Genomic DNA, 16343 nt, shown 5'->3' on the forward strand with positions numbered 1-16343 from the left:
TGGGAGTTATACCTGATGTAAATGACGAGTTGATGGGTGCTGACGAGTTGATGGGTGCAGCACACCAACATGGCACAAGTATACATATGTAACAAACCTGCACGTTATGCACATGTACCCTAGAACTTAAAGTACAAAAAATAAAAAAAAAGATTATATAGTAATTTAAATAATGTGTGCAACTAATAAAATAACCTTAAATATATATCAAAAATTGACAACATTGCATGGAAATTGGCAAATCCATTATAGTGGGAGATTGTAATGCACTTCTCTCAGTTACTGATATATGAAACAAAGAAAAAATATATGGATGATTTTAACAATACAACATGCTTATTCTAGTAGACACATACCCAGTTCTCTAATTAGAGAATGTACATGTTCTCAAGCACATGTGGAATATTTACTAAAATTGATCTTGTCCTAGGCCATGAAGCAAGGAAGCCTTAATAAAGTTAACACAGATCATGTTCTCTAATAGTACACAGTTAAAAGTCAGCAAACAACAAGATTAAATATCTGCATATACCTGGAAAATAAATCACATTGCTTCTGAACAACTCATAAGTCAGCGAATAAACCCTAATAAGAAAAAATTTAAATTCCTAGAACTGAATGATAATGAAAACACAACATACTACAGCTTGGAGGATACAGCAAACATGTACTTCAGTAGAAGTTTAATATTTATATTAGAAAAAGAGAAATACAGAAAATTAATGATATCTAACTAAAAATTTCAGAATTTTAACAGAGTAAAACCAAATAAAGAAGTGGGAAAGATCAAACTAAGAGCGAAAATCAACTAAATAGAACACAAAGGTAGAATAGAAAAGATCAACAAAGTCAATATTTGGGTCTTTGAAAAAAAAAAAAACAAAATAAATAAATCTTTGGCGAAATTAAGAAAGAAATAGAGAAAACAGGCTGGGCATGGTGGCTCATGCCTATAGTCCCAGCACTTTGGGAGGCCAAGGCAGGTAGATTGCTTGAGTCCAGGAGTTTAAGACAATCCTATACAACATAGTGAGACCCCGTCCCTACAAAAAATTTTAAAAATCTGCCAGGCATGGTGGCCTGTGCCTGGCTGATTTTTAGTAGTGTTCCCAGCTATTTGAAAGGCTGAGGTGGGAGGATTACCTGAGTCTAGGAGAGTGGAGGCTGCAGTGACTCGTGATTGCATTACTGCACTCCAGCCTGGGTGAAAGTGTGAAACCCTGTCTCAAAAAAAAAAAAAAAAAAAAAAAAAAGAAAAGAAAAAAGAAAAGAAAAGAGAGAAAAAATCTTACATATGGAAGAGGGACTGTAGCCATAGATAAAGGAGAGATTAGAAAGATAAGAGAATCCTACTAGGTAATACTACTAGGTGTATGTGAATACTTCTGCAAACTCAGTCAAAATGAAAACAATTCTTTTCCTAGAAAAATATAGTTATACAAGACAGTCTTAATAGAAAACTTGAATTGTCATAATTATTAAAGAAATTGAAGCAATAGTTCAAAGTCTTCTACAAACAAAACACCAGGCCCAAATGACTTTAGAATTCTACCATACTTTCATCTTAAACTTATAACTCTTCTTCTACCCCTCAAAAGAGAAAAAATTTCCTTATTTATCCTAAGACTATACCTTCTAAACTGCAGGGTACAAAACTAGACCAAGACATTATGACAAAGGAAAACTATCCATTTCACTTACTAATATTGATATAAAACCTTAGATATACTATTAGCAAGTTGGATGCAGCTGTTTATATTAACAGATAATATATCTTGGCCAACTTGAGTATCCCAAACAATACAATGATGAATTAATTTCAGAATCTGTAAGTATAAATCCCCACATTAATATATTAAAGGAAAAAATCATATCGTGTCAGAGAAATCATTTGTAATAAGACTCAATATATATTCATAATTAAAAAGAAAAGGAAACTTCCTTAACCTGATCTACAGAAAATATCATTCTGAATAGGAAATGTGAGAAGAATTTCCTTTAAAATAGAGAATAGTCAAGAAAGTCAGCTTTTTTTTCCTCTAACATTGTTGATTTTAATCAACTTAAGACTAAGGTGAGACTTGAAAAGCAGAAATAAGATTTATTATTTATAGTAATCTACAAATAAGTTATTAGAAATAATAGGAGAGCTGAGCAAGGTAGCTGGATTTCAGATTAATATACAAAAGTCAAGTGCACTTCTATTCATTAGCAACTAAATAGAAAATGTAATAAAAATGAAGAAATCATGTAAAATAGTAGCAAAGAATATAAAATATCTAAGAATAAATATGACATAAGGAGGACATTTATAAGACCTCCTTGGGGAAAGTTATAACATTTTATTGAAAAACACTGAAGAATACATAAATATAAAGATACATCACAATCATGTGTCAAGAGACTTAATATCAAAAATTAATTTTTCCCATATTGATATACATATTCAGTGCAAATACAATAAAAATTTCACAAGCTTTCCTGGCTATAAAATGTATATGGAAGACTAAAGGATCAAAAATAGCCAAGAAATTTCAAATGTCTTGCTCTACCAGATATTAAGACTTATAGGGCTATGTTAATTAGGGCAGTATGATTATTGACAAACAGAATAAAACAGAATACAGAAACATATCCAGGTGTATCTGGAACAGTGGTTGTATGAAATATGAGAGGAGAGAAAGGAGGGACTATTCAGTAAATGGAGCTGGAATCAAGAGTTCTCCATATGGAAAAAGTAAAGTTGAATTTCTATTTCACACCACAGACAAAAATTAACTCCAAAGGAATCAGGGACTTCTAGTGAAAACCAAAATGTGGAAACTCTAAGCGGACATACAGGTGAATATATTCTGCATCTTGGGGTGTGTAGGAAAGGATTTCATAAGCAACGTAACCAAAGGCACTGAAATAAAAGAAATGATGGATTAGCTTCTCTATGTTAAGAACTCTTGTTCATAAAACAACACCAGAGGGAAAGTTGATAAGCTATAAACTGGGAAAAGGCTTTTGTACTGCAAATAAGCAAAAGAGGAATAATATGAAATTTGGATAACTCACAATCAATACAGAGGGGACAAACACAACCTAGTATAAAGTGGTCAAAGACCAAGCTAGATGTTTCACAAAAGAGGACACATTTGGCTAATGAACATGTGATGAGATGTTCAATGTCATTAGAAATCAGGGAAATACAAATAAAGACTTCATTGAGAGAAACCAAAAAATAAGAAGTCTGATAATACCAGGTGTTGGAAAAGATGTGGATAAAGAGTGTCTCTTAATTATTGCTGGTGAGACTATTTGGCACAACTACTTTGGCAAAATGGTCTGGCATTATATTTTAAAGTTAACCATTCCCATATCCTACAACCAAGGAATTTCACTTCTATACCCAAGAGTAAGTCTTGCTCATATATACCAGAGACAGACACAATAATATTTATAGGAATATATAACGGAACAAACCCCAAAATCAACCAAAAGGCCCTTTAATTCAAGAATGACTACGTTGCAATATAGTCCAACAACTATACAAAATATTGAGAGTAGTGAAAATGATTACGTATTTCTATGAAGCCATGAAATGTTATTTTTAATTCAATCATAATTTTATGAAGACATAATTTACTTACTGTAAAATACACAGATTTTAAAATTATAGCCTGGCGAATTTTTATACATGTATATATTTGCGTAACTACCACCTAGAACAATATACAGAACATTTCTGTCCCCCCAGAGAGTTTCCTTGTTCCCTTTTCTTGTCAGTAACTCTCCTTACCCTCCTGCCAGAAGTAACTACTATTCTGATTTCTTTCGCCATCAATCGGTTTTATCTTTTGATGAACTTTAAATAAATGGCATTTATAATATATGCTGTTTTGTGACTTATTTCACTTAATTCATGTCTGTGAAATTTAGGTGGTTGTGTGAAGAGTGGGTTTTCAATGTTGTATTTCCTTGTATGAATAGAGCAGATTCATTTTTCAAATTTTCCTGTTAGACATTTGGGTGTTTCTGGTTTTTATCAGAATAAAGTTGTTATAAACATTCTCATACAGATCTCTTTGTGGACATGTGCACTCATTTCTGTTAAGAATAATATATCTAGGAGTGAAATGGCTGTGTGATACAGTAGACCTATATTTAACTTAATTAGAAATTGCCAAGTTTTCCAAAGTGATTGTACCTCTCATTAGCAATGTGTAAGAGTTCTAGTTTTGATCCCCATCCCCTCTAATGTTTGTTATTGGTACATTTTAAATTTAGATACTCTAGTAGACATGTGATAGTATCTTATTGTGGTTTTAATTTGCATTTCCTAAACAACAGATGAAGTTGGTCACCTTTTTTATACTTACTGACTTTTGGATTTCCTCTTTCGTGAAATGCCTGTTTCAAATCATTTCCCAACTTTTAAATTTGGTTTAATATGTTTTTCTTATTGATTTGTAGAAATATTTTATATATTCTGGGTATGAGCCTTTTGTCATTTGTGTGTGTATATATATGTGTCATATTAATGTATAAATATGTCATTTATATATAAGTATATGATGTATAAATTTATACACAAATCCATACATGTACATATGTATGTGTATGTATATAATTTTTTCCAGCCTATTGCTTACCTTTTCAGTTTCTTAATGATGTCTTTTGATGAACAGTTTTTAACTTTGATGAAATTCAATTTATCATTTTTTCTTTTATGCTTAATATTTTTGTGTCCTGCCCAGTAATTATTTGCCTACCCCAAGGTTGCGAAGATCATCACCTATTTTTCCTGCATTAAGGTCTTTGTTAAATCATGAATTGATTTTTATGTATGGCATATGCAAATCAATAAATGTGATATATCACATAAACACAATTAAGAACAAAAAACATGATCATCTCAATAGACGCAGAAAAAGCATTTAATAAACTTCAGCATCCCTTCATAATAAAAATTCTGAACAAATTAGGCATAAAAGGAACATACCTCAAAATAATACAAGGAATATGTGACAAACCCACAGTCAACATCATATTGAATGGGGAGAAATTGAAAACATTCCCTGTAAGAACTGGAACAAGGCAAGGTTGCCCACTTGCACCACTCCTGTTCAACATAGTACTCAAGCTGTAGCCAAAGCAATCAGGCAAAAGAAAGAAAAGGCATCCAATTTGGGAAAGAGAAAGTCAGATTATTTCTGTTCACTGATGATATGGTCTTGTATCTAGAAAAACCTCAAGACTCCACCAAAAAATCCTCTTAAATTTGATAAATGAGTTCAGTAAAGTTTAAGAATACAAAATAAATGTACAAAATTAGTAGCGTTTCTGTACATTAGTAACAGTCCAGCTGAAAACCAAATCAAGAAGGCAATACCATTTATAATAGCTACAAAAACATAAAACACCTAGGAATGAATTTAATCACAGAGGTGAAAGATCTCTAACAAGGAAAACTACAAGACACTGGGGAAAGAAATTATAGATGACACAAACCAGTGGAAAAAATCCTGTGCTCATGGTTTTGAAGAATAATATTGTTAAAATAACTATACTGCCCAAAGAAATCTGCAGATTCACTGCAATCCCTATCAAAGTACCACTGTCATTTTTCACAGAATTAAAATGCTCAACATCACTAATTATCAGAGAAATAGAAATTTAAACCACAATAAGACACTGTCTTACACCATTCAGAATGGGTATTATTAAAAAGACAAAAAATAAAAGATGTTGGTGAGGATATGGAGAAAAGGGAACTCATACACTGTTGGTGGGAAGAAAATTAGTACAACCTCTGTGGAAAAGAGTATGGATATTTCTCAAAGAACTAAAAATAGAACTAGCATTAAATCAAGCAGTCCCACCACTAAGTATCTACCCAAAGTAAAATAAGTCATTATATATTAATAAAAAGATACCTACACTCATATGTTCACCACGGCACTATTCACAGTAGCAGAGATATGGAATCAACCTAAGTGTTCATCAGTGGATGATTGGATAAAGAAAATGTGGCATATATACACAATGAAATACTAATCAGCCATAAAAAAGAATGAAACCATGTCTTTTGCAGCAATGTGGATGGAACTGGAGACCATTATCTTAGATGAAACAAGTTAGACACAAACAGATACTACATATTCTCACATATAAGTGGGAGCTAAATAATGTGTACACATAGACGTAGAGTGGAATGATAGACAATGGAGACTTGGAAGGGTGAGAGAGTAGAAGGGAGTGGGTGATAAGAAATTATTTAATAGGGACAATGTACATTATTTAGGTGATGGTTACATTAAAAGACCTCACTTCACCACTATGCAATGTATGCATGTAACAAAATTACACTTGTACTCTATAAATGTAGATAAATTTTAAAAAGGGCAGCAGGGTGGCTCACACCTGTAATCCCAGCACTTTGGGAGGCCTAAGCAGGAGAGTCGCTTAAGCCCCAAAGTTCAAGACCAGCCTGGACAACATAACAAGACCCCATCTCTATAGTTAGAAAAAAAAATAGCCAGGTGTGGTGGTGGTGCACATGTAGACTATAGTCTCAGCTATTTGTGAGACTGAGGTGCGAGGATCATTTTAGCCCAGGAGATCGAGGCCACAGTGAACCATGATTGTGCCACTGCACTCTAGCCTGGGCAACAGAGCAAGAACAATTTCAATTATATATATATACACACACTTGAAATATGTATATAAAATATATGTTTATACAACTAAAAAACATGTAAGCATGATTTCTTAAAATACTTTTAAAATATATGATGTAATATAGGAGTAAATATTCATTTGTTTCCCTCTCAACAATGTCCAAGTGGTCTCAGCAATGTGATTTTGAGTGGAAAAAAGTAAGTCCCAAGGAATGAAACCCTTTTTATCAAGTTAAAACAACTAAAACAAAAAATATTCCTCCCCACTTTTTTTTTTTCCCAGACAGGGCCTTGCCCTGTTACCCAGGCTGGCATGCCCACTTCAGCCTCTAACTCCTGGGCTCAAGTGATCCTTCTGCCTTAGCCTCCTGAGTATTTGAGATTACAGGCATGCACCATCATGTCCAGCTAATTAAAAAAAAATTTTTGTAAAGCAGGGGTATCCCTATATTGCCCAGGCTGATCTCAAACTCCTGAGCTCAAGTGATCCTCTGGCCTCATCCTCCCAAAGTGCTAGGATTACAAGCTTGAACCACCTCACCTGGTCAATATTCCTTTTTGAATACACATGGTTGTGATAAAATATATACATAAAACGAAAGCAAAGGAATGTTAATCACAAGATTTTGGATAGCAGTCACCTCAGGTGATAGGAGGCAGGAAGACAAGATGGAGGAAAACTAGGTGTATGGATGCAAGTTATTGTTTGTTTTCTAGTTTTCTTGTTTTGTAGTTGTGTGGTTTAGAATACACGAAGTGGAAGGCTCAGCTATACCTCTCACTAGAAATTCTTGGCAGGCAGTTGGAAATGCACTTCTGGAATAAGGGTAAATTCATTAATTTCTCAAACCATTTTCTCCTGAAGAATAGGAATATTAATACCAAAGCCTTATCTACCACATAGTTACTATACTTCTGGAAAAAAAAAAATCACTGAGGTGATTTTGTTAGGAAAAACATGAAAGTGGTACACAGTTGACTGCTTTACTTATTATGGTGACATTCTGCTCCCTTGGACTCATTGAAACACTTCAGGACAGTTTGGTGATTTTATTGGGTGCTTTCAGTCCTCTTTGGGTATCTAAAACTTACATCATATCTTTTCTTGCTATAATTTACATTGATTATTAGTCATGTAAAGGTAAAAGGTAATATAGTCAAGGCTGGGCACAGTGGCTCACACCTGTAATCTCAGCACTTTGGGAGGCTGAGACAGAGGGATCACTAGAATCCAGGAGTTCAGCACCAGCTTGGGCAACATAGTGAGACTCCTCTACAACAACAAAAAATAATAATAAAATAAATTAAGGTAATAATTGAGATTATCCATGGTTAAGTGAGTAAACAAAATGGGAAAAATAACTTGCTTTCTCCTCCCATTCTCTCATTCCCTCTCACTAAAGATAACCATCATTAAGTCTTTTACGTATGCTTTAAAAAACATTCTGTATATTTTTATTAGATGCTTTACACAAATGGGTTCATATTATGCAACTATTTTCACTTAATATAGAAGGAAGATTTTCTTAAAAAAATAGAAAAACATTACATGCTCATGGATTGGAAGAAACAGTATCATTAAAATGACCATACTGCCCAAAGCAATTTACAGATTCACACTATTCCTATCAAATTACCAATGAAATTCTTCGCAGAACTAGAAAAATCTATTTTAAAGTTCATATGGAACCAAAAGAGAGCCCAAATAGCCAAAAAGAACAAAGCTAGAAGCATCATGCTACCCAACTTCAAACTATACTACAGGGCTACAGTAACCAAAACAACATGGTATGGGTACAAGAACAGACACATAGACCAATGGAACAGAATAGAGAGCCCAGAAATAAGGCCTCACACCTGTGACCATCTGAACTTCAACAAAGCTGACAAAACCAAGCAATGGGGAAAGGACTTTCTATTCAATAAATGGTGCTGGGATAACTGACTAGCCATATGCAGAAGATTGAAACTGGATCCCTTTCTTACACCATGTACAAAAATGAGGTCAAGGTGGATTAAATACTTAAATGTAAAACCCAAAACTATAAAAACCCTGGAAGACAATCGAGGCAATACCATCCTGGACATAAGTACCAGCAAAGATTTCATGAGGAAAATGCCGAAAGCAATCACAACAAAAGCAAAAAAATGACGAATGGGATTTAATTAAACTAAAGAGCTTCTGTATAGTACAAGAAACTATCAACAGAGGAAACAGCCCACAGAATGGGAGAAAATATTTGCAAACTATGCATCTGACAAAGGTCTAATATCCAGCGTCTAAAAGGAACTTAAATTCACAAGAAAAAAACAACCTCATTAAAAAGTGGGCAAAGGACATGAACAGACGCTTTTCAAGATTGGGCATATACGCAGTCAACAAGCATATGAAAAAAAGCTCAATATCACTGATCATTAGAGAAATTCAAATCAAGACCACAATGAGATACCAGCTCACACCAGTCAGAATGGCTATTACCAAAAAGTAAAAAAATAACAAATGCTGGTGAGGTTGTGGAGAAAAGGGAACACTTATACACTGTTGGTGGAGTGTAAATTATTAATAGTTCAACCATTGTGGGAAGCAGTGTGGCGATTCCTCAAAGAGCTAAAAACAGAACGACCATTTATCTCAGCAATCCCATTACTGGGTATATACCCAGAGGAATATAAATCAGTCTTCCATAAACACATATGCACATGAATGTTCATTGCAGTGCTATTCACAATATCATAGATATGGAATCAGTCTAAATGCCTATAAATGACAGATTGGATAAAGAAAATGTGGTACATATACACCATGGAATTCTATGCAGCCATAAAAAAGAATAAGATCATGTCTTTTATGGGAACATGGCTGGAACTAGAGGCTGTTATCTTCAACAAACTAATGTGGGAACAGAAAACCAAATAGCACATGTTCTCACTTACAAGTGGGAGCTAAAGGATGAGAACTCATGGATACAAAGAGGGGAACAACAGACACTGGGACTACTTGAGGTTGGGAGGAGGGAGAGGACTGGAAAAAAATAACTATTGGATAGTAGGCTTAGTAACTAGGTGACAAAATAATCTGTACAACAAACCCCAGTGACATGAGTTTACCTGTATAAGAAACCTGCTCATGTACCCATGAACCTAAAAACAGTTAAAAATTAAAAAAAAATTAAAAACCAACATTGTATTCCAAACTATAAATTATTTTGTAAATAGTCCCTGTGAATATTTAAATTGTTTCAGATCTTTTCTGTTACATCGTAGTACAACAGATGTTCTTGTAAATATGTGTTTGCATACTGTGCCAGTTTATATGATACATTTTTAACAGTGGAATTACTGGCCAGAGAGAATGTGCATTTTACATTTTGATCAATTATTGCTAATTTACCTTCTCATAAAAAGCAAGTAAGTGAGAGTGCTTGTTCCCCCCCACCCTCACCCACACAGGGAATATCAAACTTAAATTTTTGTCTATCTATTAGGTGAAAATTGGCACCACATTGTTTTGACTTGGATTTTATTTTGTGAAGTTGGCCATTCTTTTATATGTTTTTAAATAAAGTGTTCCATTTTTCTATTGAAAAAATTTACTCCTAGGAACATTACAAAATAAACTATTCTAGCTCCTTGCAAAAACAGAGAATGGTGACTGCATGCTAAAGATCCAGAATGTTTCCTTTAGCTTTGCTGATTTGGGTTCATACCATCTCACCCCAGCTCATACATGTCATTCATTCATTTATTTTAAAGTGCTTATTAAGTATTTACTGTTTACAAAGCACTGATAGGCACTATCCCTTAAAAGGCAGCATTTTTTAGATGAGGAAATGTGATTGGGTCTCCATTATGGGCCTGTCTACTAAAGGATTAAATTCAAGTCTTAGTATTCAAGCAGTTCTTCTCTTGCCTGAGTTTCATTTTTCTAGTTGTTCAATACTAAGTGAATAGTCTCAACTATCTGTTGGTTAAGCAAGTGGAAATTTATCCAAAAGGCTGGGTCTCTACCTGTGATAGCTTCAGATGATCAAACTATTGCTACTGCTTTCTTGTCATTTGTTATTTTGTAATTGATGAGTTCAGTATTTGATCACCTAGATGCAGCCAGTAAAAGGAATTCAGAGGTTAGTGTTCTGATGGTGAGGTGACATATACATCTACAGTGTCTGCCCTAACAGTTCTACCCCAGTTTTCTTTGGTTGCTTCATTTGTAATTTCTGTTGAACTAGAAGGCTCGTGATACATTGTTGTGGACCACTTATTATTGGTTAGTCCAAGTATGTGATACAATTTATCCTTCAACTGCTAGCAAGCAAGAAGTAGGTGGTATAGTAAGTTATCAGATGGACTCTAGACAACAGGGAAAGCCTGGACTCTATACCACCTAGTCCAGGCTTGGTATTGCAAGTGAGTATAGCAGGCAAAGAGCTAAAAATTTCCACATAGGAAATAGGATAACACTCTTATTCTAGATCCTTTGCTTTTCTCCACAGTCTCTATAGAATGAGAAATAGGGTCATTTATTTAAGTATGAAGACAGTCTCCTTTAGACATGTAGAATATCAGCTACCAAGCTCTTGGGTGTATGTGTATGTGAACCAGGCATTTGAAAGATTGCTAGAGATGCAGATTCAAAATAATATAGGCAATCCTTGCTTTGTACAGTAGTGTAGGACAGTAAAATGGCAAAACAGGTTGAAACTGAAAAAAAAAAAAATCTCAATAATCAATGTGAAAAGTTATGATTGTTTCATGCCCTTTACATTTTTGTCAAAATATTAGTACCTCTCTGTTAGTTATAAATATATAGGGAAATGAGACAAAAGTAAAGCTGATGTTCATTTAGTACATTGTAATTTAGAATGTTAGAAATATTGAGAATTAAAGTGTCTTTTTAAATAAAATACTTAAGATTCATTTAAATAGTACTTACCTTCTTCTTACCACATAACTTATAAGACAGAGGGAGTATCTTTTTGTGCCTTGGCAAATACTCTGTTGAATGGTGGTAGTGTCAGCATTCCCAGTCAGCGATTTCTTCTATTACTCCATTCATATTTTATTTGGTTTTCACTTTCAGCATATCACTTTTATTTTCTTTGCTGCACTTTCATCTTTGTTGGCTAATTCCCTGGGAGAAAAGGAAGCAACACAACTACACACTTTGCTGTCTGTGTGTGGACTGAATAGCAGATGCCCATTGTCTGATCACCAATAGCCTTTGAGAGAAGTGACAAAATTGGTCACTGATCATGATATGCGTTTGTTTGCTTTGTGGACTGAAGAACTAGCAGTGCAGTTTGAACTTTATGGAGTTTTAGTTCATATACCATATTGACTGAAATTTAAACTCTGCTCTTGGGGGACTAACGCTGTTTAAGTAAATTATAACTGAAATTCAGGCATATCAGGACTGTGCAGAGCAAGAACTGCCTAAATAAATGAGCGGTCACATCATATTGGTTGCATATGAGTTCTGTAGTAATTATAATTTTGTTGGACATGATGATTTTGCAATGAAGTCACTCTTTTTAAGGCTTCTTAGAAGTGATTTACAGAATGTAAATGTTTGCTTTGGTATCTACATCGAGGTAAGCTAGATTATGCTGTGATAACAAATGACATCCAAATCTCAGTGCTGTTAGTACCTTCCATGGCCAATTGTCTCGGGGGAGAGGAGGAGGTTCTGTTTCACTTTGTCCTTACTCAGGAACCCAAGCTGAGGGAGACTCCATCTCTATGCTTCTGTAATTACCAGTTCAGGAATTGGAAACATGATTAATTGCATACTATCTCTTTAAGTTTTCACCCAGAAGTGATACATACAGTTTCCAATCATGAATCACTGGCCAAAGTAAGGCACATGGTCACATCCCAAAGAGGATAGAGAAGTGAAATTCTACCATGAGCCTAGAAGGAAGAAATGTTGGGCAAGTAGCCTTAATCACTACCACAGTTTCCAAAGACTTAACCTGGGGAGGGCTTTTCAGGGAGGAGCCACTGGGGACTGGGATTGCAGACTTAGATGTGTCAAATTGTCAGTTTCTGCTAGTGAAAGAATCAAGTTGAGGCAAAGTTGTATGTACTTGCATTCTAGGAGTCTGGTCACTGATTTTATGAAAATTAAGTTAGAGGTCATAATGAGGCCAAGAAGTTGTAAGAGAGGAGAGATGGATCATAGGGACCAAGCAGAGCCCTGGAGAGCAGAACCCCTTCAGATGAGTGCTCTGAGACAATCCACCATTCTACATGATTTCAGCTCTTTAATGGTTACTGTCGCTGAGCCACTGTCTGTTTTCACTTGAGTTGACTACATAATTGGGAGTTCTGGGATACCTGACAGAAATGAATCTTAAATTGAACCTTCAAGGAAATGTAGGCTCTTGCTATGGACTGGCAGGAAGAAATGGCAAGGGCATTCTAGGAGTAAGTAGGTAAGGGAGGAACAAGTGCAAAACCAGCGTGAGATGTAATGGGATGCTATGAACATGGTAGGAGTACTGAGCTTCTTAAAACAAGGGAACAGAGAAGAACCACAGGGAATTAATTGCATAGTGATCCTCATTTAGTTATTAGCATTCCACATTTAGTGTTTGTCTATGTCTTTAGCCACAAATACATTAAACTCAACAAGTCCTCAACAGTGTATTCAGATAGGTACCCTTAAAATACCCTGTCTCATGGTTTTCTATGTCACTGATGCTAAACATTTCAATACATCCATATACCAGAGTAATTTAGAATCACTTCATAGCTGTGCCCACACCTGAACTTCTCATTTTAATCTAAATGTGATCCATTTCTTTGGTCTAAATTTTTTCTAACAGTATGAGGTAAGAACAAAAATATTTAAGACACACCTAATCAAGCAGGAGCTATTTGAGCTTGCATTCATGTATTTCTCGGCACATTACATAGGGTATTCTATTTGGGAAAATACGGCTAATATAAAATGGTCAATTTTGGTATGTATCATCATATGCTGGGATAAGAACACTGTGCCAAGTCAGTTATAATCAAATGACCACATTATATTTAAATCTTCTAGACAGGTAAGGGATTTCAAATTAAGTACCTATATTCTTAGACATAGTGCTTGACTAGTTGACTGAATTTAGATTTTTTTTTTTTTCCTAGATATTTGGATGTTGTATAGACCTCTCCTTAGCACTGGACCCACTGGCCTTTGGCCAGCTTCTTTAGTTCTTTCAACCTCCCTCTCAATTTTCTAAGAACAGCACTATAGGGGGTATTTGGGTTCCAGGAAATTGCCCTGTGTAGTGTTCTTTGCACAAGCATGCTGCATTGTTCTTTCAAGCCTGAATATTTCCCCTCTTAACTTGGACCTATTACAAGTGATATCATGCAATGGGTGTGAGCCATGTCAGTACAGGGAGTGTACTCCAGTGGTCATCAGAAGTTTTCATATTTATTCAGCATTATAATCTTTTCCATGTGACTGTTACTGAATTTGGGAGACTATCTCGCTAAATGATGTAGGTATCGTCTCAATTATCTAAGCTGTTTATAACACCAAAAATTGATTGTCAATATTAGGGCAATAAACTTTCTTCCATGAGACCAACCAATGTATTAGAGATGATGAAAGAATGGAAAAATAACCCAGAAAGTGATGAGGAAAACACAACAGAAGAGAAGAGTAATCCGTCCACTGAAGAAAAGTTGAAAAGTTACCAACTCTGGGGAAATGTCCGTGATGCCAATTACACTTCAGATGACGAGGAGGAAAAACAGGTAGGAAGGATCATTGCTGCATTTCTCCAAAGTGTAAACCCTCACTACACCTGGAACATTTTTTTGCAAATCTGTCTTTTTGTTGTTAGTTTGTTACAAAGGTCGAGCATTATATAGCAAGTAAAGTTCTTTCTGCTTTATAAGGCTAGCACGATTTAGTGGTGTGGCCTACATGTTTATTTTAAGGTTGATGATTATGTAGGGCAGGTGTCTGCAAACTTTTTCTATAAGGGAAGAAATAGTAAATATTTTAGGCTTTGTGAGCCACAGTAGTCTCTGTCACAACTACTCATCTCTGACATTGTAGTGTGAAAACAGCCATAGACCACAAATGAATGAGTGTGGCCATGTTCCAACTCAACTATTTTTTTCTCCCAAAACAGATGGCATGCCAAATTTGGCCCAAGGATCAAAATTAATAATTTTTGTACTCTACCAGACTATAGAATTTGGAATGGGTCTATGTATTACATAGAAAATGATCATTATTACATTATTCAGTTATTTTTGTCTGAATTTATGGTAACAAAAACTTTTTATATAGGTTTATTATTTTACCTTATTAGTTCTGAATACAGTTTTATTCTTTTTCATGAATAGAATTGAATAACATTTTGATTGGTTCTAGATTGTGGTCTGTTAGCTGGATATCCTGACAAAGTTTACCCAAAGCTCCCCTTCCCTGCTTTCTTGTTTGTTTCTGCATTTGCAGAAAATTTCTCTGTATGTGTTTGTTCTCCTTCCTGTCTTGAAATCTAATTAACATATCTTAACTATTATTTAATAATTGAGCATCCTGCCAGCAGGGGCTGTGTTCACCTCAGGGTAGCCAGACTTCTCGTGAGGAGTCGCTGGTTTCTGATTCTGTGATGCCTAGAATTAGGCAGAGTGCAGAGAGGGACTGCCAGGGTAAATCCTGGACCAGACTCAGGGAGGTGCAGCATCGCTGGCCTACACCCCTCCCTGCCAAGAATCCTCTCAGTAACTTACAGAAAGGGACATGGTAGCATGATCTATTCATTGATTTTTATTTAGTGGTTGAGAACTTCATTACTTTATAGCAAATGTTTAGATAATAAGCATAGCATAATGATTTAGGTATTTTGAGATGATAATATTTTTACCATAATGTAGACATAAGCTGATTGAATTCTTTTTCCTCTCTAGTGTGTTAACAACTCCTGTGATGCTTAGCTCTTGTGTGTATTTTATATTCTCCTTAAAAATAATATCATAAAATTCCATGTTTGCATTTCTTATTGAACATAGTTTGAAGATTTTTGTTGACTGACTTGGCATTTTATACACATATTCATACATATGCACACACCTACTTACACATATACATGTATACACGTATACTCACATATTCTTACACATACATATGTACATCTACATATACTCACATATGTATGATTATACACACGTTTTGTGGCCTTGAGTTGTATTTATCACTGCATCTAACATAAAATATGCTTGTGAACCAAATGTCTTCCATTCCCTTTTCCATTGCCGTGTCACACTTTTCCCCTCCCACTCTTCTAGCCGCCCCTGCAAGTCACAAATTAATGAAACTTACTATGTGAATCAACTAGGGAACAGAAGAGTTGGAATTTGAATTGTTTGTGGATGCTAGAACTATACCAGTGGGTTGAAATTTCAAGAATACAGAGATAGTGAGCATATTGGTTGATATTTTAGGAATGTAGATTTTATCAACAGGAAAAATTTTTCCATAGTCAGAATTCACCAGCAATGGAAAAAGGCTGGGCCATGGATAACAAACCTTCCACCTCCCCATCACTGGAAGTATTCAAGCAGACTCTGGAAGGCTACTTGTTATAAATGCCATAACAGGAATTCTTGCAAGGTGGGTAGAGCTTGTCCTCCCTTGATGTCCTGTAAGGAACTTTCCCATGCTTA

The 16343-nt window shown here is 35.1% G+C and overlaps 1 protein-coding gene across 13 annotated transcripts in view; it reads left to right on the plus strand.

The window, feature by feature from the left end:
* Nucleotides 1-16343, plus strand: part of STK33 (serine/threonine kinase 33) — a 218642-nt gene that overhangs the window by 189079 nt on the left and 13220 nt on the right. For 12 of the 13 annotated variants that reach the window (XM_025358063.1, XM_025358056.1, XM_025358057.1 and 9 more), the window contains one exon: nt 14223-14420. The exons of the other annotated variant lie outside the window; for it this stretch is intronic. In XM_025358063.1, coding sequence (XP_025213848.1) covers nt 14223-14420 — 198 coding nt within the window. The remainder of the gene's footprint in view (nt 1-14222; nt 14421-16343) is intronic. 13 annotated transcript variants of the gene reach the window in all.

The sequence above is a fragment of the Theropithecus gelada genome, chromosome 14, assembly GCF_003255815.1.
Source record: "Theropithecus gelada isolate Dixy chromosome 14, Tgel_1.0, whole genome shotgun sequence".
Classification (NCBI taxonomy): Eukaryota; Metazoa; Chordata; class Mammalia; order Primates; family Cercopithecidae; genus Theropithecus; species Theropithecus gelada.